Here is a 23,348-nt window from a genome sequence, read left to right as displayed (position 1 = left end):
TATGGAAATGGAAGAGAATGTAGATGAAGATGAAATGGGATATATGATACTGCGTGAAGAGTTTGACAGAGCACTGAAAAACCTGAGTCAAAACAAGGCCCCGGGAGTAGACAACATTCCATTAGAACTACTGACAGCCTTGGGAGAGCCAGTCCTGACAAAACTATAGCATCTGGTGAGCAAGATGTATGAGACAGGCGAAATTCCCTCAGACTTCAAGAAGAATATAATAATTCCAATCCCAAAGAAAGCAGGTGTTGACAGATGTGAAAATTACCGAACTATCAGTTTAGTAAGTCACAGCTGCAAAATACTAACGCGAATTCTTTACAGACGAATGGAAAAACTGGTAGAAGCCGACCTCGGGGAAGATCAGTTTGGATTTCGTAGAAATGTTACACGTGAGGCAATACTGACCCTCTGACTTATCTTAGAAGAAAGATTAAGGAACGGCAAATCTACGTTTCTAGCATTTGTAGACTTAGAGAAAGCTTTTGACAATGTTGACTGGAATACTCTCTTTCAAATTCCGAAGGTGGCAGGGGTAAAATACAGGAAGCAAAAGGCTATTTACAATTTGCACAGAAACCAGATAGCAGTTATAAGAGTCGAGGGACATGAAAGGGAAGCAGTGGTTGGGAAGGGAGTGAGACAGGGTTGTAGCCTCTCCCCAATGCTATTCAATCTGTATATTAAGCAAGCAGTGAAGGAAACAAAAGAAAAATTCGGAGTAGGTATTAAAATCCATTGAGAAGAAATAAAAACTTTGAGGTTCCCTGATGACATTGTAATTCTGTCAGAGACAGCAAAGGACTTGAAAGAGCAGTTGAACAGAATGGACAGTGTCTTGAAAGGAGGGTATAATATGAACATCAACAAAAGCAAAATGAGTATAATGGAATTTAGTCGAATTAAGTCGGGTGATGCTGAGGGAATTAGATTAGGAAATGAGACACTTAAAGTAGTAAAGGAGTTTTGCTATTGGGGAGCAAAATAACTGATGATGGTCGAAGTAGAAAGGATATAAAATGTAGACTGGCAATTGCAAGGAAAGCGTTTCTGAAGAAGAAAAATTTGTTAACATCGAGTATAGATTTAAGTGTCAGGAAGTCGTTTCTGAAAGTATTTGTATGGAGTGTAGCCATGTATGGAAATGAAACATGGACAATAAATAGTTTAGACAATAATAGAATAAAAGCTTTCAGGATGTGGTGCTACAGAAGAATGCTGAAGATTAGATGGGTAGATCACATAAGTAATGAGGAGGTATTGAATAGAGTAGGGGAGAAGATGAGTTTGTGGCACAACTTGACTAGAAGAAGGGACCAGCTGGTAGGACATGTTCTGAGGCATCAAGGGACCACAATTTTAGCATTGGAGGGCAGCATGGAGGGTAAAAATCGTAGAGGGAGACCAAAAGATGAGTACAATAAGGAGAGTCAGAAGGATGTAGGCTGCAGTAGGTACTGGGAGATGAAGAAGCTTGCACATGATAGAGTGGCATGGAGTGCTGCATCAAACCAGTCTCAGGACTGAAGACCACAACAACAACAACTTGGTTTGAGACAGGTCACTGTAAAAGATCACACAAAATTTCATTTGCAATGTATAAGTGCCTGACAACTTTTCAGTTCGTAGCTATCACCAATTACATAGAACTGTTCTGCTATGGCTGTTCAGGAAAAAGGATAAATTATATACTAATTGGAAAGCTTTGCTTTTGACTGTGCAACAAAGCTCCTGTGAATGTTAAAGAAGTGCGAGTAGTCTACTCATTTGTTGGCCACTCCTTTCGTCTGCCAGGTTGGGTATTCAGAAGTATCGAAAATGCTGTGCACGAGAAGTAAGTCATTGTTTCTCCAGAAGGATACTTTCAACTTTTTTTGAGTGAAGCATTGTCAAAAAGTTAGGAAGAGATGCATATAACTTAAGGGACTGGAAATGGCCAGATAATGGAACACTGAAACCTCAATCACTTTGGCACTTCAAACCCTCTAAGTGCAAATACCGGGTGATCAAAAAGTCAGTATAAATTTGAAAACTGAATAAATCATGGAATAATGTAGATAGAGAGGTACAAATTGACACACATGCTTGGAATGACATGGGGTTTTATTAGAACCAAAAAAATACAAACGTTAAAAAAATGTCCAACATATGGCACTTCATCTGATCAGAATAGCAATAATTAGCATAACAAAGTAAGACAAAGCAAAGATGATGTTCTTTACAGGAAAGGCTCAATATGCCCACCATAATTCCTCAACAATAGCTGTAGTCGAGGAATAATGCTGTGAACAGCACTGTAAAGCATGTCCAAAGTTATGGTGAGGCATTGGCGTCGGATGTTGTCTTTCAGCATCCCTAGAGATGTCGTTGATCACAATACACTTGCGACTTCAGGTAAACCCAAAGCCAATAATCGCACAGACTGAGGTCTGGGGACCTGGGAGGCCAAGCATGATGAAAAAGGTGGCTGAGCACATGATCATCACCAAATGATGCATGCAAGAGATCTTTCACACGTCTAGCAGTACGTTTCTCCTCCCCCCCCCCCCCCCCCCCCCAATAAAACCCCATGTCAACCCAAGCATGTGTGTCAATTTTTACCTCTCTATCTACATTATTCTGTGGTTTATTAAGTTTTCAAATTTATACTGACTTTTTGATCACCCGGTATATGTACATCAAATAGGCAGGTTGTCTGTTGTATTAAGAGAAGAAGTATCGTATATGTCTGACATTTCAGTGTATCACTCACTTATCAAGAAGGGAAAAGGGTCTTGCTCTATGGAGTTCCTGAAAAACCAGAAAAGTTAAAGGATGTAAACCAACTGTTTTCTAAACATTATGGTGATCAGTGGGTCGATAATAAAAAAACTGCCATATTTTAAAGAAATAATGTCTAAAAGGAACACTGCCATTTGTGGAAAATGTCCATGAACTACAATAAGATGAACTAAGGGTTAAAGAACAATGGCATCCTTTCCTGTGTTTCATTAATACAATACTCTCTGATAGTTATGTTTCTTATGTTCAATTCAAATTTTCTTTTCTTGTAGTATTTTTTTCCTAATTTTTTGTATTAGTAGTTAATGACTTATTATTTTATTTTTGATTCTGATACTAGTATTATTCAGTAATCTAAATTGAAACCACATCACAAAACATTTGATAATAATTAAACATGTTATCTTCAGTATAATTGTTCATTATTATTTAGTGCCAAATACCCTCCAATTCCCGAGTTGCAATTCCAAAACCCACCTTCTTATGTGTATACAGTCAAAGGGATGAAACTTCATAGACAGCTTTTTTGTGTTGGTACTTATGTTCTGACCCAAAGATTTTAGCACATTATTTAAGAAACTGCCTATCAACATTCTCGTGCTTTGTGAAAACCAAACAAATGGATAAGAAATTTTTTGAAACCTGTACCTCAAATGTAATTATATAAATATGTTTATTGCAGAAAAATTATTTACATCAATTTAATTTGAAACATGACATGCCATTGATTTCACAACTGCTTTGATGTTTGGCTCAATTTTTGTCAATTTACATGAACAAACGGTGAGGGGAAGGCTGCTATCAGATCAACAGCAGCCCACAATCTGTGCATCTCTGATCTAAAGCATAGTCCCAGGAAAACTGTTGCAGTACTGTTTATGAGGAAGCACCTCCAGGACATATACTGGAATATTAAGCTCTTCAACAAAATTTTTCCAGAAGAGGGGATGGTCAAGTATCTACAAATAACCCTGGATGCGAAACTAGCAGAGACTCCTCACATAAAGAATATACGTTACAAAGCAAAATTTTCTCTTATGTGCACTAGGAGGCCTGTGGAAAAAACTAGAGTCTTAGTTCTAAGTGTTTTCATCGGATTTCCACCTCTCCAATGAGAACTATTATAATTTATGGTGTCACAATATGGTGGAATATAAAAGAATAGGAAGTACCTGTCAGGAGCTTGAGAAGGTGCACAGATTGGTTACTTAGGCATAATGGGTGGAACTACACTCCCACTGATGGTTGGAGACCATATCTGGCACTCCTCCATTATGTCTTTGGGTTACAATAGAGGCAGAAGCAGGAGCATACAGATTGAAGAGAGGAAAAATAACTTTCAGCTGCTTCAAAAAACATTTCTATGTAACCATAGGAAACAGGGAGCAGTGGAAGGAAGAACCATAGTACCATTCAGGTAACATAGTCTGGTTTACTGAGGCACCAAAACAGATGAAAATTCTGAGGCCAGGGTGTACAGAGTGCAGCCTCAACCTGAGAGTGTAGTTTCTCTACAAAAACTGGAAACAGTATTCACTATCAGTGTATGCATAGACTGAATCTACAATAGTTGTTACGATTATTCTAGTATTCAAATTCATTCAGGCAACAAAGAAGCTCTAAATTTCTATCAGACCCTATAATAAGATCAAAGATCATTGCACAATGCCAGGAAAAGCAACAGAGTAAACCTTCTGTGGGTTCCTGGCCACTCAGGCCACTCAGGAATATGCTACGCAGGACTAGGGGTGATGACTCCATTTGCTGGACTGAAACTTGACTTAACTGTCACTAATATTATCATGAAATCTAAAATATGTAGCTGGATCAGGAAGCAGCATACAGAATATAGGACTAAAACCAAAAAACAAAAATGCGACACATCAATGATGCTGAAACCATGTTTTAAGACAAATGCTGCAATCCTGGACTTGAACATGGGCCAAATTAAATTCATGGTAAGTCTAATGACTGTCCATGGGAGCTTCAGGAAACACTTGCACACAATGGGTATAAAAAGGCCCCTAAACACAGACTGTGTGGTAAAAGGGATGGAAACTGCACCACATTTAATCTTCCAGTGTGAAGCATTGGAGGCCAAAGGACACAAAATATTTGGGTCATTTACTCCTGAAGAAATTATGGCTAACAGAAATCAAGTTAAGGGACTTGTACAACTTTTTAAGGGTACTGGTTAACTTTTCTAGAATGACAGGAAGATATACTGAACAATAAACTTAGATTCATTGTGAGCAACAATGGGAAAGGACCACTGTTGTTTGTCTCTCTGGCTAAATCAAATCAAATAAAATGCCCTGATATTACTGACAAGGAATAGGACAGAAGGAAGATCAAGATGTAAATTGCTGTTGATGATGAAGCAATTAGATATGTAGCACAAGGTCCGACAGACAAAGAATAAAAAAGGAAATCTGCCACATCTTTTTCAAGGAAATCATTCTGTCAGTTGTCTTAAGCAATTTAAGGAAACCATGGAAAATCTAATTGTGGATGTCGGTTGTGGATTTGAAATGCTGTCCTACTGAGTGAACTTCCAATATGTCCTACCACTGCTTACCAAGGGTCAGTACCACAAGACAGAGACAAAGTGGAAAAGGAAGAAATAAAATGCCAGTCAAGAATGTCACCAACATATCCTGGAATCCAGAAGATGTAGGAAAGAGCTAGGGAGAGAGAGAGAGAGAGAGAGAGAGAGAGAGAGAGAGAGAGTGAGAGATGAATAGAAGAATTTACAAAGGAAGTATGAAATGCAGAGGACCAGAAAATTAAAAAGAAAACAAGAAAAATGACACTGGAAGATGCAGAAAAAGTGAGGGAAGGTTAATATAAAGCACGCAGGCAAAGCAGAATTACAGAAAAATGGGGGGGGGGGGGGGGTGGGGGGGGGTGTACAATATGGAAAATAAAAGGCAATAACTGGGAATGACCACAAGCCAATACCTAAGAAGTACCCCCTTTCTATCCCTTTCTCTGCCTTCCCCTAGGTTATATTTCTCTCTGTACACACTTTGATCTTCAACTATTCCTCTTTGTCCCTAACTTTTCTCTTTTTTTCCCCTTCTTACATTTTGTTCACTAATTCTTCTCTCCCTTTCCCTTGGTTCCTGCGTACACTGTTTAAATGACCTGTTGTCACTTTTGGTGTTCATGTACTACACAAGTCTGCCTATTTGAACTTGTCTCCTTTACAGGTGTGTTTTAAACTCTAATACAGCATGTACCCTATCTGACATGGCCGTGTGTTAACATTTCCCATTCTGAAATCTTGATTTTGCACCCCACTGATAATTTGATCCTACCTTGATGATTCCATCGCCCCTTGCAGTTCTTTGTAGCTTCCTACTTATTGACAGATAACATTCACATCTCTTTCTCTCATTAACTTTTATTTTATTTTGGCAAGTTGCAAACCTTAAATGAAAAACCTTTTTTCTTTGTGGTCCTGACAGATTTTCTTGACAAATTCTTGAAAATCTCTATAAAGCTTTCCTTCTTTGCATTTACTCACTCTACCAAGACAAAGCACCTGTGATTCCAAGTACATGATCCTTTTCCATCTATATGTGTGTGATAGTGAATCTGATGCTACCTCACATGGTGGGAAGTACATTCTTTACTTGATTTTATTTGCTGGAAGTTGAATCGATGTTGGGAGTCTATTAAATTACCTTTGTAAAAATAGTCATCCATGTAAGAAGACAAAAAATGAATACAGTCATCAGATTGAGTCTCCAACCAGGCAGCTACTAAACCTTTCACATCAATATCCTCTTCACTGCAACATGAAGAAAGTAACAATTATTTCTCAGTTGTATTGCAAATTTTCAGTGGCTTATAACAATTTATGGTAAATAATCACTAAAATATTTTGATTCAATGCAGTTTCTGTACTTAAATACATCAAAACTTTTAATATAGTGTTACATGAAATGATTTTAAAATCTTATGTTGTACAGTTAGGACTTCTGTTACTAACAATCAAAAATCCACTGAATTTTGAGAAATAGAGAAAAATATATTCATATCTAAAAAATGAATATCAAGTAACTTAAAAACTGTTAAGGCGTTTTTCCTATAAACAAATCCATTTCTTACATCCTATATTGTGTAACTTTTCTGTGATATAGCAATATCAGTGAGAAGTTGCTTTACTCCACTTTTTGTCAGTAATTGTTTTGATGTCCCTGCATAACACAGTAATTTCATGACTCTCAGTGCTATTATGTTAGATACATCAATAGAACGAGTTGGAAGTACTTGACAGTTGATCTGGAACAACAAAATCTACTGTTTTTCTGAAGGACAGAACTAATGTTTATTCTATTAGAAACAAATCTAATTTCATTTCACGTAATTAAGAAAACTAGGAAATTCATTGTTTGTTTCACGTATATGATGTAAACTTCAGTAATGACATTGTTAGTTGGCAGAATTGAATGTCTAAACATGTAAACATATTCGAAATTATTTTGTACGTATGCCTGATCAATTTGATGTGGCAATTTTTAATAGTAATACCAAAATACGTAACATTAACAATGAAATAACTGTTTAAAAAGGTATATAAGAATGGAATCTAACTCGATGGGCATCATTGCTGGTCAGATGTTCTGTGACACACCACCTCTGTCACTTTGTCCAATAAAAATTCTATGAAAAGTATAAAGTAAAAGTTCCTTAATCCACATAGCATGCTGAATGTGTCTAAGGTATGAATCCAGTTCTGAGGAAGAACTCCAGGACAATGAAGGACAATGAGCACATAACAAATTAAGTATCCTGAGGTGCATCACCCATACAGACTGTTCACAATTTCATGCACCCATGTAGGCTGTTCACATTTTTGTTGTGTATAAAAACTGAAGCCTAGGTTATAGCACACACTTTAGCATGGACTTCAGCAAGCTCACATAGTCATTTCCTTTCCAATAAGTAGACATTATGTCACAATGTAGTTGGAATATTAGGAGTTAATCAATTGCAATGTCACATGTAGCCACCACATTTCAAAAGCTATTCTCTTCTTGACTTAATAAGTCCCCATTTTTACTTCATACAAGACTACACTCCAAATACCTTCACAGAAGGACTTCCTAACACTTAAATTTATATTCAATGCTAGCATATTTCACTTTTTGAGAAAAAACTTTTCTTGTTACCGCTTGTCTGCATTTTATATCCTCTCTACTTAAGCCATCATCAGGTATTTTTTGTCCAAATAATTACTCGTCGACTACATGTGGTGTCTCATTTCCTAATCTAATTCCCTCCACAAATCACCTGATTTAATATGACTACATTCCAATACCAACTTACAGCTTTTCTTTTTCAAGGGCACTATCCAGTCATTCAAATCATCATTCAAGTCCTTTGCCATATCTTACTGATCTACTGTGTTATTGCAAACCTTGAAGGTTTTATTTCTTCCCATTGAACTTTAAATCCATTTCCATTTTTATTGTTTCCTCCCTTCCACGCTACTGCTTCCCTTTCAGGCCTTTCGACTCTCATAACATCAGTCCGATTCCTGTACAAGATGTAGATAATTTTACTCCCTATCTTTTACCTCTGTTACCTTCAGAATTTCACAGAATGTATTCCAGCCAACAGTGTCGAAGCCTTTCTTTAAATCTGCAAAATCTCTAAATATAAGTTAACCTTTCTTCAGTCTACTTTCTAAGATAAGTCCATAGGGTCAGTATGGCCTTGGGTGTTCCTACATTTCTTCATAAATCCAAACAGATCTTCCAGCAAGTTTGGCTTCTATCAATTTTTCAATTCTTCTGTAAATAATTCATGTCAGTGCTTTGCAACCATAACTGTATTAAAGCTGATGACTGGCTCTCACAGGCATTTAATAATTCCTTGGGAATACCCTCTACTCTGGGAGTCTTGTTTTGATTTATATCCAGAAAGATAACAGAGTGAAGATCTGCATTCTTTTTGGGTGGACTGGGAATGGCAGTACAGGGAATGAGATTCTGAATAGCTTGGAGAGGGATTCCAACGTCAAGCATAAGTTTTTTGGAAGACTCCTGGGTGTAGTTTTTCCAATGTGATGCAGAATTCCAGATGCTGCAAGCACTTAAGAGTACAGTATGTATTTAAGACTTCGGCTGGATCAAAAGAACTTATAGACTCTGAGAAGGGAGAAAGTTGTTGTTTCACACAGAAGCATGAGGACCTCTGTCTCCAGTACACAAGTAGCAAAATTTGTGATAGTGTTTTTTGAGCAACAAGTGGTCACACATGGGTCAAGTTTTGGGACTTTGACTATTTGATGAGTGCATCAAAACTTACAATATTTCCACATTAAGAGTTTGAACCCTTAATTGTATATTTCTGGATATACTCTGAGACTGCTTTGTGATTTTATTTCTTTTGTCAAATAAATTCTATGTCTCACATCATGGATTTCTCCGGACCTTTTTTTTTCTTCGAACCCCCCCCCCCCCCCCCCCACAACCCCATCATGCTGCCTTAATACTCTGAATTGCATTATTGTTCATTCTATTTCTATCATGTCACATACAATTGAAACATTACTACATCCATCACTTGTCTTATGAACTTGTTGATTTAAATGTAACTTTATACCTGAAGAAAACCATGCCCATACGAGAAATCGTTGCAGGAGATGCATTGCTTAAATCATGAGTCTCAAAAATGAAGTTAACATTTGGGCCAAACTGAATTCTCCAACAGATGGTAGCGTTAGAAGACGATTGTCGTCAAGAACTGAATTAAGAGACTCTACCCATTCTGGATCAACATCACCATCACATACTATCCATGACTGCTGATCTGGAAAGATGTTTATTATCAATGCATAAAATGTCATTAAATGTAGATAAATTAATACACAAATTACAAAAACAACAAATAAAATTTGAAGCAACTGGACAGCAAATCTGTCAGGCTACCCAAATTGTAATTATATCATCTATGCAGGAAATGACAGATTGCTACTTACCATTAAGAAGACACATCAAGTTGCAAACAGGCACGGTTAAAAGACACTCACATATAGCTCTCAAATGCAGCCTTTGTCAGTAAGGAGAGACACACACAAAAAATTCACACACACACACACACACACAAGCTAGCACACCGCGTGCACACATGATCACCAACTCCAGCATCTCAGTCTGGAATGCAAGGTCACGTGGGAATTGTATTTGTGATCATCATCACCACCCTCAGAATAAAAAATCTACTTGCAACAATTAAAGCTGTTGAGAATATAGTGTAATGAATCTATTGAGAAAATTATATAACTGATCCTCTTCTACTTCCACAAAATGTTAAGACCCATCTCTTCAGTACAATCAAAAACATTACATCATACACTTTGAATCTCTACTTAACAACATAATTTTTTTCTTGTTTCCCCCCCTATCCCTTCTCTTTCTCATTCAGTTATCTTTAGTTGTCTGTAATTATCCAACAAAACAGGTAAGAACACTATTGAAAAGAAACAAGGATATGAGGTGGATAAATCCTGGTAAAAGTATGTTTTGCTAGGACTCAGAGAAAAAGAAAAAGTCACCATCTGAAGCTCCATTATCATCATTACATCAGATACTACACTCTGTCATTCAAAAAGTAAAACTCATGCTCAAATAATAAAACACCACTATAATCACAGTGACTGCAAAGACTGCACGCAGAAATGAACAACCAAATGCAGATGCCTTAGATTTACTTTTGCAGACACTGCATGCACCATCTACAGCCTTTAATTTCAATATTATGAAAAGGATAGAGTGCTGCCCACAATATGGAGGAGATGCTAAGTCGTAAGTCATGGAGAGGCACAACGGAAAGACTGCTGAGCATGTGAGCTTCTGGCCAAAAAGCAAGGAGGCAGTGATCGTGTGTGTGAGTTGCACTTGCGTGAATGCGTGTGTGTTGTCTACTTTAGAAGAAGGCCATTACACCAAAACTCAATTGTTTAGTAGTCTTTATGTTGTGCCTGTCTGCAACTCAACATCTTCTGCACATGATGAGTAGCACTCTATCCTTTTCAATACAGAGTCTAAGGAGATTAAAGAATTCATCAGGTCACTAAAACATAGTAATTCTACTAGCTATGATGGTGTTTCTAGAAGATATTAAAATCTTGTGCTGACTTGACAGGATTACCCTAAAGCTATCTTTGTAATCCATTAATGATTCAGAGTGCAAGTGCCGCGTGGAATGGAAGCAGCTATCTGGAGGCAGGGGAGGGAAGGGACAGCAGTATGTGGGTGAGGGAAGAGAAAAGAGCTGTCTAGTGGAGCTACTAGACTGCCAACAGGTGCAATGTCAGGTGGCTGTCAGGTAGGGAGTGGGGATGGAGGGTGGAGAGAAGTAAAAAAAGGTGGGTAGTGAGGAAGGTGAAAGATGGTGGGTGCATTGGCAGAGGGTGAACACAAAGTGGGTGGGAGATGGGAATGGGGGTAGCTGGTAGGAAAGACGGGTGGAAGCTGTTGGGTGGAGGGTGATGGGACAGTATGTTACTATAGGTTATAGGATAATTTTAGGAGTGGAGACTGTGTTGTAAGGATAACTCCTATCTGTGCTCTTAAGAAAAGCTGGTGATGGAGGATTCAGATGGCTTGGGTGGTGAAGGATGTCATGTTCATCTGCATATATGCCACAGGGTAGTCTACTTCACTTTTGCACAGTTTGGTAGTGGCCATTTGTCCTGTTGGACAGCTGGTTGGCAGTCACATCAATACAAAAAGCTGTGCAGGGTGCAGCTTAGCTGCTAAATAACATGACTGCTTTTACACAAGGCCTGACCTCTGATGGGGTATGATAAGCCTGTGATAGGACACATATAGGAACTGCTGGGTAGGTGGATTGCACAGATCTTGCAGCAGAATCTCCCAAAGGGATATGATCCCTGTAGGAATGGGTTGGGATTGGGAATGGAATAATAATGCACTAGGATGATGTGCAGGTTGGGTGGGTGGGTGATGGAATTTAGAGGTGTTGGAAGGATCTTGGGTAGGGTACTTCTCATTTGAGGGCATGATGATAGGTAATCCAAGACCTGGCAGAGGATGTGGTCCAGTTGTTCCAGTCCCAGGTGGTACAGGGTGATGGAGGTGGCACTGTTTTGTGGCTGTATCTTGAGGGTGATGGGAGGATTGAGGGTGTGAGGGGAAAAGGAATGGGAGGTCTATTTGTGGACTAGGTCTGGGGGACATGTCTGTCTGTGAAGGCCTTAGTGAGACCTCAGCATACTGGGCTAGGGAGTTCTTCTCACTGTAGGTCAGCTGTAACCAGATGGCCAGACCATATGGGATGGATTATTTGGTGTGGAAGCCATGACAGTTGTCAAAATACGGGTACTGTTGATGTTTGATGGGTTTAAGGTGGACAGAGGTGTCTATGGAGTCATCAGAGAAGGAGGAGGTCAACATCCAGGAAGATGGCACACTGGGTCGAAGAGAATCAGGTCAAGAAGATGGGAGGGAAGATGTTGAGGCTGTAAGGAATGTCTTGGCCATGAGTCCAGATCATGATGATATCATCAATGACCCTGAACCATACTAGCAGTTTGGCATTTTGGGAGGCTAGGAAGGTCTCCTCTAGATGGCCCAGGTCAGCATAGGAGCGTGCCATGTGGATGTTCATGGCTGTGCTGTGGGTTTGCTTTTGTGTCCAAAATTAAAGTAACAAACGGAAAATTTGCAAGATTGCATTTATTTTGCCACAAAACATTATAAACAAGTGATAGTAAAGCAGAAACAATGTAAAAAATACAAAACATAAACAACTGCAACACACGTGACAGTAGACAAAAGTGTCCTTTTTCCAATTTAATGGAACTACACACACATTGAGACAACTGATTAATGTGCTCAGCATGCAGTGTGACCACCTCTGGCAGCAGCACAGGCCTGATAACAATGGAACGTGCAGTGAATGGTGTCATCACGTTGAGTCAATCACACCAATTCTTCCTCCAGAGCTGCTCGCAAGTGTTGGGGAGTGGTTGGTGGATGCTGACGTGATAGAACTCATCTCCACAGTGCACCGCAGACACGCCTTATGGGATTAAAACTGGAAGAGCAAGCATGCCACGCCACACATGCAATATCTTCCATTTTGAAGAAAACATCAACCACACATTCCGTAAGAGGTTTAACATTATTGTCCATCAATACGAAGTCTGGACCCACAGCACCTCGCAACAACCACACATGAGGCCTCAAGATCTCGTCATGATACCTGACAGCAGTTAAACCATACTGATTCACCTGTACAATCTCATTAAGAGTCGATCGAGTGGTCAGCGTAATCCCTGTCCTTACCATAATGGATCCTCCTCGATACCAGTCTCTTACCACAATATTTGGGTCCCAAAATCATGTTCTACATTCCCTCCAGAGGTGAATCCATCAAGAATCACTCTCCAGACCAAACTGGAACTCATCTGTGAGAAGAACATTGCCCCACTGTTCGACTGGTCCAGGTGGCATACTGACAAATCAACCTTAGGTGTTCCCTCCTGTGAAGACACATCAGAGGCACACATGCAGCAGGTCTCCGACAATAAAGGCCACTCTGACAAAGCCTTCTGCACACCGTTTGCTTCAATACAACACACCGAGTGGATGCCGTGAGGTCAGATGCCAGTTGCCATGCAGTACTAAGGCAGTACCTTTGTACCCTTACAGCCAAATAATGGTTCTCTCTTCCTGATGTCACACATGGTCGGCCCTGCACTGGTCTTAGGGATACAGTTTAGGTCTCTACAAACCATCACCACATCTGAGAAACAACAGAATGATTCACATTGAGCCATCGGGGCACATCAGTTCATGAATGTCCTGCTTCCATTCTTTCTATGGCTTTCCACTGCAGAGAGTCTGGTAGGCATCTTTGCTGTGCAGTGCTGCACCATCTGTGACTGTGTACAAAGCAATTGTGGATGTGGGACTAGCAGACAAATTCTACCCCATTTGATTATCGCTGGTGTAGTTGTCAATTGACAGAAATGGCATCTTCTGTGCAGAACACAATCATATGGACATCTGTTGGCACAGGCTGAATGCCAGTCTGGCCATGGTGGCCAGAGATAGAGGTCATGTATGCATGAGACATGCCTGCTTGTGCAAATGTGTGCGTGTTTTCTTTTGTGAAAAACACTTTGGCCAAAACCTCAACATGTAAACAGTCTTTTCATTGTGCCTGTTTAGAACTCAACATGTCACCATCAAGATCTTAAATTTTTCATGTGCGTCATTACTTCTATAAGCCTGTGACCTTTTTTCTTTGTTCAGTAAACTGTAGAAATAGTTTATGTTGTCCTGACTACAGCATCTACATGGAGTTCTTAAAGACATGTTATTCCCAATACTGCGATTTACTTTCTAGCTTAGTATTTGAACTAGATGGTCACTAAAGCTAGCACTGTAAATTATCACTAAAGCTAGCACTGTAAATTTTTAATGAAGTGTTGGATGAACCCTTCTTGACTAGAAACTAATCTTAAGCTATTTCACAAGCATCCATTACTTGAGTAACACCATTTACTTCAGTATTTAAATTGTAGAGTGTATTAATGTTCAAAAGGGCTTCTCTCTTCACACTTTTGTAAGAAAATCTATTTTGAAGTCTTCACAAATTACCAAAGCGCATTCGATTTTATTTGCTTTGTTGAGCAATGAATCTAATTCGTTTAAAAAAGGTTCAAAATTTCTAGGTGGTGATCAGTAAATTGTAACAGTAACCAAGTTGAGTGTTGTAATTTTTATAGCTGCCGCCTCATAGTCCTTTTTGATATTTGTTCGCATAAGTCAGGTACAGTAATAAAATCCATATTTTCATGCTTGTAAATTGCTACTCCACCCTGCTCACTTTCTGCAGTAATATGACTTTTGTTATTTTTGTGTGTTGAACTGATTCAAGGCTAAGCCAGTGCCCATAAGCGCATTATTACTGAGATGTACTTTAGCTCATCTGTTAGTAGTGCATTAATTTCTTGTGTATTATGGTGATAAGTTTTTATATTGTGTTCATTCATTGCTTAGTAGTCATGTGTTAGCTTCCAAGCAAGTATCAGTGTTTGTTACATAGCTGTGTGATAAGTATTATACAGACACTACATTCTAGCAGTCGGCTGTGAGTGTAAATAAAATAATGAGAGCCTGGACTACTCCATGATGGACCAGGAATAGCCTCTTCACTCATTTTAAAATTGGAAACAAGAGCAATACGCAACACAAAGCTAAGAAAAGTACACATAACAAACAGCTACAGTGCAATTATTTACCAAGGTTGCCAGTGTCATAAAACTGATATTTCAGGCACAACCACTATTGGTATCTTATGCAACCATATATCAAAAACTTGCCCCCCCCCCCCCCCCCCCCCTCCCAGAAATCAGTCAAATCAAACTAATAGTAACGCACTGCAAGTTGGTCTCAATATTTACAGACACAAGAAAATATTTTCTTTTAACAATCCCACTGATATCAAATAAATATTAAGTTACTAATAGTAGATAAACAGCAACCACATATTAAAACTGAGAAAGCAGCAGCTTTTTTCAAAATAGCAGCTTCATTAGTTGATTAAATTTAAATGGCATAAGTGAGAATTATATTATGCAGTACAATGATAATTTATAGTTAACATAGTATAAAGATTAAGAATCTGTGATTTCCTTGTCTTTTGTTACAGTATAACTTGACTCATTCCACATCCCTGACAGTTCTTTACCTTGATGGAATCTATACAACATGGTGAATGAATGAGAGTATTGATTCCTGAAGTCCCGGTAATGTGATGAAGTATTATCTGTTTCTCCTCACATTTCATTCTGTGTTCTTTAGCTAAGTAGTGATCCATCAATAAGGATTTCTCAATTTGCTGCAGATTTGAGGAGTGACAGTGTTCTATATGCAAACTTTGAACAGTGCAAAATGTTTGGAGAAAGTAACATTTTCCACAGTGACATGGAATGCTGTATACATCATGCTTCCTTAGACCAAGAGCATCTGTAATCAATGATATGAAGCTAAGAACACCCAGCATACACAAAATTGGAGGCTGCACAAATAACCTGAATCATCCGTTTTGATGCCTATTTAGATGCACAATATCTAGTTGCATTGGTGTCACAAGTCCCAGCAACCACATCTCAACTGCAGATCATAACCAGATAGACAACTAAAAAAGGAACATATGTTGATTTTAGGATGCTGTGCTAAGCCCTAAAAAATGCCACCCCTGGAAAATCCTAGTCAACTACACTTTTTTTATGAAATAGTGTCTGATGAGATGTTAAATTCCAATCTTCCTTCTTATATTTGACAGAAGCTTTGTATTTCAATTCTTTCTTCTGATAGACTATTGATTAGAATCCTTCATATGATACTTCAGAACACAGTTAACTTTCACATTACATAAACAAATATTTGAAAAATTTTACCTGACATCTCAGAATATACATGTTGTGCTGCTAAAGTAAGTACACCATCATTCCACTGCCTTGTGTCTATGTCAATCTGGCCCAGAAACTGAGTCCTTGGCATAGCTTTTGGATTCATAGTGTACTGCTTAATTGGTTGACTGAGTTTCCCTAGAGCCTGGAACAGATGTAGTAATCCTTCTTACTACATGCATACAGACAAATGGAAGGCATAATTTTCACAGTTTTGAGTAGAAAGACAGTGCTATGAATTTACAAATGAAAAATAATGTAATTCAAGTAAGGAACTTATAAGGGAACAACAATAGCCAATGAGTACTGAATAAACTGAGTTAAAGAGTGTAAAATGACAATAAATAGCGTTCATGTAAAATCAGCAGCCCACCTAACACAAATAATGCACAGCACAGAATAATATGTTACTGAAATTGAACCCAGGAATAAAACCTATGATCCACAAACATAAACTATAATAATAAAACAAAACATTAAAACAATTAATTTGTTTGGTGAGAGATATAAAAATGCACTTTATTTAACTGGATAAATAAAAAATTGACTCATCAAGTGGCAACAGAAGATACGCATAATAGATGGTGGTAATTGGCAAAGTTTCAGAGCCAGTGGCTCCTTCTTCGGGCAGAAGGGTTTGAAGGAGAAGGAAGAGGGGTAAAGGAAAAGGACTGGAGAGGTCTAGGAAAAGGGATAGATTTCTGGAAAGTCACCCAGAATCACAGGTCAGGGGAGACTTACTACCGTATTTACTCGAATCTAAGCTGCACTCGAATCTAAGCTGCACCTAAAAAATGAGACTCGAAATCAAGGAAAAAAAAATTCCCGAATCTAAGCAGCACCTGAAATTTGAGACTCAAAATTCAAGGGGAGAGAAAAGTTTTAGACAGTGCCTCCAAATCGAAACAAAGTTGGTCCATTGTAATATGAGACACAATTTAGGTCGAATGAATGACGATACAGCTACAGTAGTTTGGTTCAAGTCGTAAGCTCAGCAGTTACGCTTTACCAGATAGCCATTGCTATGTGTCAGGCGGGTCCGTATTTATACGGGTACCCTTCCTTTTTCACATGCTTCGTCTGGTTTGAATCGATTGCTTATTTTTCTTTGATCTAAGTGCCGTTCTCTTTGTTATAGGTGTTTACGTCACTCTAAGCTTAAAATGCATTACTGTACTGTGTCATGCATTGTTTGTAGCATTCTGATAGTGAGTGTTTACGACCTGTCGCTGATCATGACATGGCTTGCTTTTGTGCGCGCTACCGCCGCTTACAACTTTTTTTAAAAAAAAAAAAAAAAAAAAAAAAAAAAAAAAAAAAAAAAAAAAAAAAGAGAGAGAGAGAGAGAGAGAGAGAGAGAGAGAGAGAGAGAGAGAGAGAGGAATCGTCTCATTAGCGAAACAATGGCAAGAGACTGCTATATGTTGTTACTTACACTGCTGCTTTCTTTGATAATGACCAACAAGAACCAAATAATAGACTGCGTATGACAGAAGATGTTCTGAACGAGAGTTTAGCAAAAAATTTTCTCCGTTTGCAAATCTTTGCAGACGGCTCTTTAGTACACTATATTCTGCATAGAAATTAAGTCATCTTAGATTTAAAAATATAGTCAATTGCCCTTGCTTCATTTCTGACTGTATCACTATTAGGCATAAGAATAATACAAATATAAACATGACATGATATGTATATTCTTCCGCGTTTGCTGTCGTCTCACTCTAGTTTCGTAGTTTATTAGGCAGACAAGATTTAAATGAAATAGCAGCAAACACGAAAGAATACATGGTAAAATGTTAATATTCGTGTTATTCTTATGGTGAAGAGAATAATGTATGTGATGCACAATTCATAAAAGTTCCTATTAGCATCCATCTCTCCTCACAGGTAGGAAAAAATTCAGAACGTAGAGTTGGCCACCTTGACAAACACCCCAACTGTCTTTCCAGTCAGATTTTTGCAGTACATTGAGATGCTGTTAAATTCGAAGATGAACAATATGGAATTTGTATTTACTTCATTGGATAATGTACGAAAATGCAGTGGTCCAAACTTGGGGCAGAGAAAAAAGCTCGTCTTCCACCTTTTTTTAAAAAAATTATTTACTGACGCAGAGGTTTTCGTGCCAGTATTTCTCTTTGTGCCTGCAAAGCATGCCTGTGTAGCGCTTCATATATTCGACGGCAGAAGTTAGTTGTGGCGTCACTTACCAACATTTTTCAGAACTTCCGCATGCTTTGCACTCGATTCTAAGCCGCAGGCGGGTTTTTGGATTACAAAAACCAGAAAAAAGTGCGGCTTAGATTCGAGTAAATACAGTATACAGAATGAGAAGGAAAGACGATTGCTGATGACTGCATCGGGTGAGATTTGAAAACCTGAGATCTTAAAGGTGGAAGACAAGGTAATATGTAGACAGAGATTACTGATTAAACATCATTCACTTAGATTTTCACTCTTATTAACTCATACATGATGTTTAAGCAGTAATCTCTGTCTGAATATTATCCTGTTTCCACCTTTAACTCTTTGATGCACAGATTTTATGTTTAATTAATTTTTTAATAAAACATGCATTTTCTATGTCTGGTGGGGTTGCTAATAAAGGAAAACATGAATTAAAATTTTTTATTGTATTGATTTTGGTTTTAGATGGTGGTATATATAATATACCACCATGCCACTTAGGGCCGTACCTAAAGTTTTTGAGATATCTTGGTTTGTGCTTGTAACTCACCTTTAAATTCTACTCTAAGCAGTAATAATTAGTATAATTAATGTAAAATAATTTTATTTCTGGCAATTGGTCATTTACAATACAAAATCAAATTACAAACCTTACAAATAAAATATGTTTCTTATTCCTTTTTGTGAAAATCTTGAAAGCACCTTTTTGTTTTGCTAAGGCACAAAGGCACTTTGCATTCAGCGCACATCCAGAAAGTGCGCACTTGCTTCTTTTTTGTACTGCATTTCGCACAACGTCTGGCGGTAGTACGCTCTGGCTGGTGGGATGAATTGTCGAGACGCTGGCGTGAGGAAACATATGGCTTGTTTTTCTTTACGTGGACTTGACTCTCATGAAGTCTAGATGGCCTCAATGGTGTTTTCTGGGTTACTAAGCTTTGCAGGATACTCATCCTGAAGACTTTGGCAGTCATTTTTTCTCTATCGCCTAGTTCCTTCCAAATTATATAGCTGTTGACGATACTGACATCAAGCAGGTGAAAGAATATTCGGTGCCACCACTTTTTACTTCTCCGGCTTATTTCATATGATTTTTTCAGTTGGTCGAACTTGTCGACATTGTTCATGTGTGCATTGTAATCCATCACTGCTTGAGGACAAGGTAGCTCTATGCGTGAACCATCTCTTTCACGGCGAGTCACTGTAGTAACTTCAGGACTGTGAAAATTTGAAAGGAGATGAACAGCTCTCTTATCTTTCCACTTCAAGTAGAGGATGCCACAGTTGCTGACCCTCCAGTCAAATTCACCTCTGCTTAATTCTTTGTCTGTTTTTAATTTGGGTAAATGTTTCCTTGTTGGTTGAACTGTCCCACAGGCATATATGTTTCTCTGCTGTAAACCAGCCAACAAGTTATAGCTATTGAAATAGTTGTCGAAATAAAGATAATGGCCTTTATTTACGAGTTCAGAGGACAAACTCAGCACTACATGCTCCCCAAGGCCTGTTTGCACTGTGTCACCTACTTTTCCGGTGTAAATATCAAATTTCAAGTTGTAAGAGGTCTTGTCACACAGCATCCACACTTTGTAACCACGCTTTATGGGTTTATCTCTCATGTATTGTTTCATACTGTTGCGGCCTTTGAATTTGATCATTGACTCATCAATTGCTAGGTGTTTGCTGGGTTGGTAACACTTGGAAAAAGATTCAGATAGTATCTTGATCACTGGTCGCAGCTTGTACAGTTTGTCATAACCTGGGTGTCCTTTTTCTGGATGCAATGTGTTATCATTCAGATGAATGTTCCTCAGTAACCATCCAAACCGATTTACTGCCATCAGAGATGCAATATAACGATCATGAAGTTCTGGGGCACTAGACCAGTAGTCTCTGTATGCTGGCATACGCTTTATACCCATCAAAATGTTGATTCCCAGGAAAGTTCGTATTTCATTGTCAGTTGTTGGAGTGAAAGACTTGCCAGATTGCGTCGCATATAAATTTGTTTGGAAAACGATTAGCTCAACTAGCTCTTTTGGAAATATTTTTTCGAATATATCGATAGGTTCTGGATCATCAATGTCCCTAATAAAAGCACTTGGTCCTGATTCACTGTCGAACTGCATTCCTGAGGTAGCATTGAATTGTTGTCCCCAAGTTGGCGCTGTGTCAGCAGCGCGTTTTGGCGGAGTGGACTCACTTTCTTCCTCGCTCTCTGAAACTTCGCCTTCAGACGACACAATAGCCTCCGCAACAATGCTTGCTTCATAATCAGATTCGTCATCTGTGGTGTCAACAGTGGAATCCTCGTCTGATGGAATTTCACACAATAATCGTTCGATTTCTTCATCTCGTAAGCCTCTTCTTGACATTTTCATTTTCAAACAACAGCCTGAATCCAAGTAAAGAATACGTAAGCAAAACAAAATGGAGAAAGAGCTAAAATAAGTCACAACACAATTAAAAACTAAACTTTGTAGCGGAGGATTTCGAATTTTATACTAGGAAACGAAATGCAATAGAATACTGCTACATGCACGGTGGTACAAATAATATACCACCAAAATAAATTGTATATAAATAACGGAAGATTGTGCATATGAATGTATACATGGGTTCATACCGTAGCTGTGACGTCCAAGATATGGAAAAAACACAGGCGCAACAAGAAATTCGTTATAAACCACTATTCACACGCAAAAACCATGCACAACTCAGCACGCAGCTTTCACAGTTGTAATCTATGCAATTCTTGGCGGGAACTGATTCCTTATAGGCAGTGAGTGCCATCTGTCTGATAAGTAGAGAACTAGGTGAGCATATTAGAGTGGTGGTCGTGCAGTTAAACCACTGTGCAAAGAGCCAAGAAAATTTTCAAAAGGTGGTATACTATGTATACCACCGTGCTCCAAAGAGTTAAGCTATCAAGTTTTCAAATCTTGTCCAGTGCAGTCCCCAACAATCAGCCTTTCCTTCTCATTCCATATGGTAAGACTCCCCTGACCTACAGTTCTGGGTCACTTTCCTGAAATCTACCCCTTTTCCTAGACCTCTCCACTCCTTTTCCTTCACCCCTTTTCCTTCACCTTCAAACCCTTCTGCCCGAAGAAGGAGCAACTGGCTCCAAAAGCCTGCCAATTACAACCGTCTTCTATGTGTGTGTTCTGCCACCGCTTGGTGAGTATCTTTTTTGTCTATCCAATTAAATAATTTGGTTATAATAGAAGGAAACATTCCACGAAGGAAAAATATACCTAAAAACAAAGACGATGTGACTTACCAAATGAAAGTGCTGGCAGGTCGACAGACACACAAACGAACACAAACATACACACAAAATTCAAGCTTTCGCAACAAACTGTTGCCTCATCAGGAAAGAGGGAAGGAGAGGGAAAGACGAAAGGATGTGGGTTTTAAGGGAGAGTGTAAGGAGTCATTCCAGTCCCGGGAGCGGAAAGACTTACCTTAAGGGGAAAAAAGGACGGGTATACATTCGCACATACACACATATCCATCCACACATATACAGCGTGTCTGTATATGTGTGGATGGATATGTGTGTATGTGCGAATGTATACCCGTCCTTTTTTCCCCTTAAGGTAAGTCTTTCCGCTCCCGGGACTGGAATGACTCCTTACACTCTCCCTTAAAACCCACATCCTTTCGTCTTTCCCTCTCCTTCCCTCTTTCCTGATGAGGCAACAGTTTGTTGCGAAAGCTTGAATTTTGTGTGTATGTTTGTGTTCGTTTGTGTGTCTGTCGACCTGCCAGCACTTTCATTTGGTAAGTCACATCGTCTTTGTTTTTAGGTATACAATTAAATAATTTAGTCAATAATTGATTATTTTTGTAGTTATAAAATGCACTTTACTACATTTAAAAGCAAGAAATTTGTAGACTGTGTGTACAGATTAAATTAGGATACCTGGAATTGTTGGAAGAAGCTATGTTCTTAGTGTTCAAATTAAATACACAAAAATCTTATTTTCAGCTCCAAATAAAAAAGGCGCAAATTTACAAACAAGTGATCTTATAATATCATCAAACAAACAATGGAAAATCCAGGAAGGAATAATGACAGTATTGTGAAAAGGTAGTCACCACTCACCATATAGAGGAGATGCTGAGACACAGATAGGCATAACAAAAAGTCAAACATGCCTTCATCAGAATAGACAACATACTATCACAGGCTCACAGAAACACAACTCACGCACATGACCACAGTCTCTGGCTGCCATGGGCAGACTCTAAGCAACAGTGGATGACGGGAGAGGCAAACTGGGTGGTGGTGGTATGGATGAGGCTGGGGCAGGAATTGGGAGGGACAGCAGGATAGGTGTAGGGGACAGTAAAGTTCTGCAAGTGGGAGCATACAAGGGTAAGGTGGGGACAGCGTAAGGCAGCCAGGTGCAGTTGGGAAGTCAGACAGCACATAGAATGCAGCAAGGTGGTTGCAGCTTAGCTTGTAGATCATGACTGGTTTCACAGGCAGTCCTGCCTTTGATGGGCTACGTGATACTCGTGACTGGACTGGAGTAGGTGGTGATGGGAGGATGTATGGGACAAGTCTTGCATCTAGGTCTATTACTGGGTTATGAACCATGAAGCAAAGGGTTTGGAGCAGGGGCTGTATAGAGATGGACAAGGATATTACGTAGGTTGAGTGGGCGACAGAATACTACTGTGGGAGAGGTGGGAAGGATATTGGGTAGGACATTCCTCATTTCAGGGCACAATGCAAGGTAGACCAAACCCTGGCAGAGACTGTGATTCAGTTGCTCCGGTCTTGGGTGGTACTGAGTCTGAGGGGAACGCTCTTCTTGTGGTCGGATGGTGGGGTTTTGAGAGGTGGTGGGTGAATGGGAAAACAAGGCAACAGAGATCTGTTTTTATACAAGGT

The 23,348-nt window shown here is 39.0% G+C and overlaps 1 protein-coding gene across 1 annotated transcript in view; it reads right to left on the bottom strand.

Annotated features, from left to right (window-relative positions):
* The window catches only part of LOC126161972 (cytoplasmic dynein 2 heavy chain 1), a 778,966-nt gene that overhangs the window by 407,724 nt on the left and 347,894 nt on the right, over window positions 1-23,348 (bottom strand). The window contains 4 exon segments of the mRNA XM_049918163.1: window positions 6,480-6,586; window positions 9,409-9,514; window positions 9,517-9,615; window positions 16,244-16,400. Coding sequence (XP_049774120.1) covers window positions 6,480-6,586; window positions 9,409-9,514; window positions 9,517-9,615; window positions 16,244-16,400 — 469 coding nt within the window.

This window comes from Schistocerca cancellata, chromosome 2 (genome assembly GCF_023864275.1).
Source record: "Schistocerca cancellata isolate TAMUIC-IGC-003103 chromosome 2, iqSchCanc2.1, whole genome shotgun sequence".
NCBI classification, from domain to species: domain Eukaryota; kingdom Metazoa; phylum Arthropoda; class Insecta; order Orthoptera; family Acrididae; genus Schistocerca; species Schistocerca cancellata.
The sequence above is the reverse complement of the archived record's forward strand: the minus strand, read 5'-3'. Positions and strand labels throughout refer to the sequence as shown.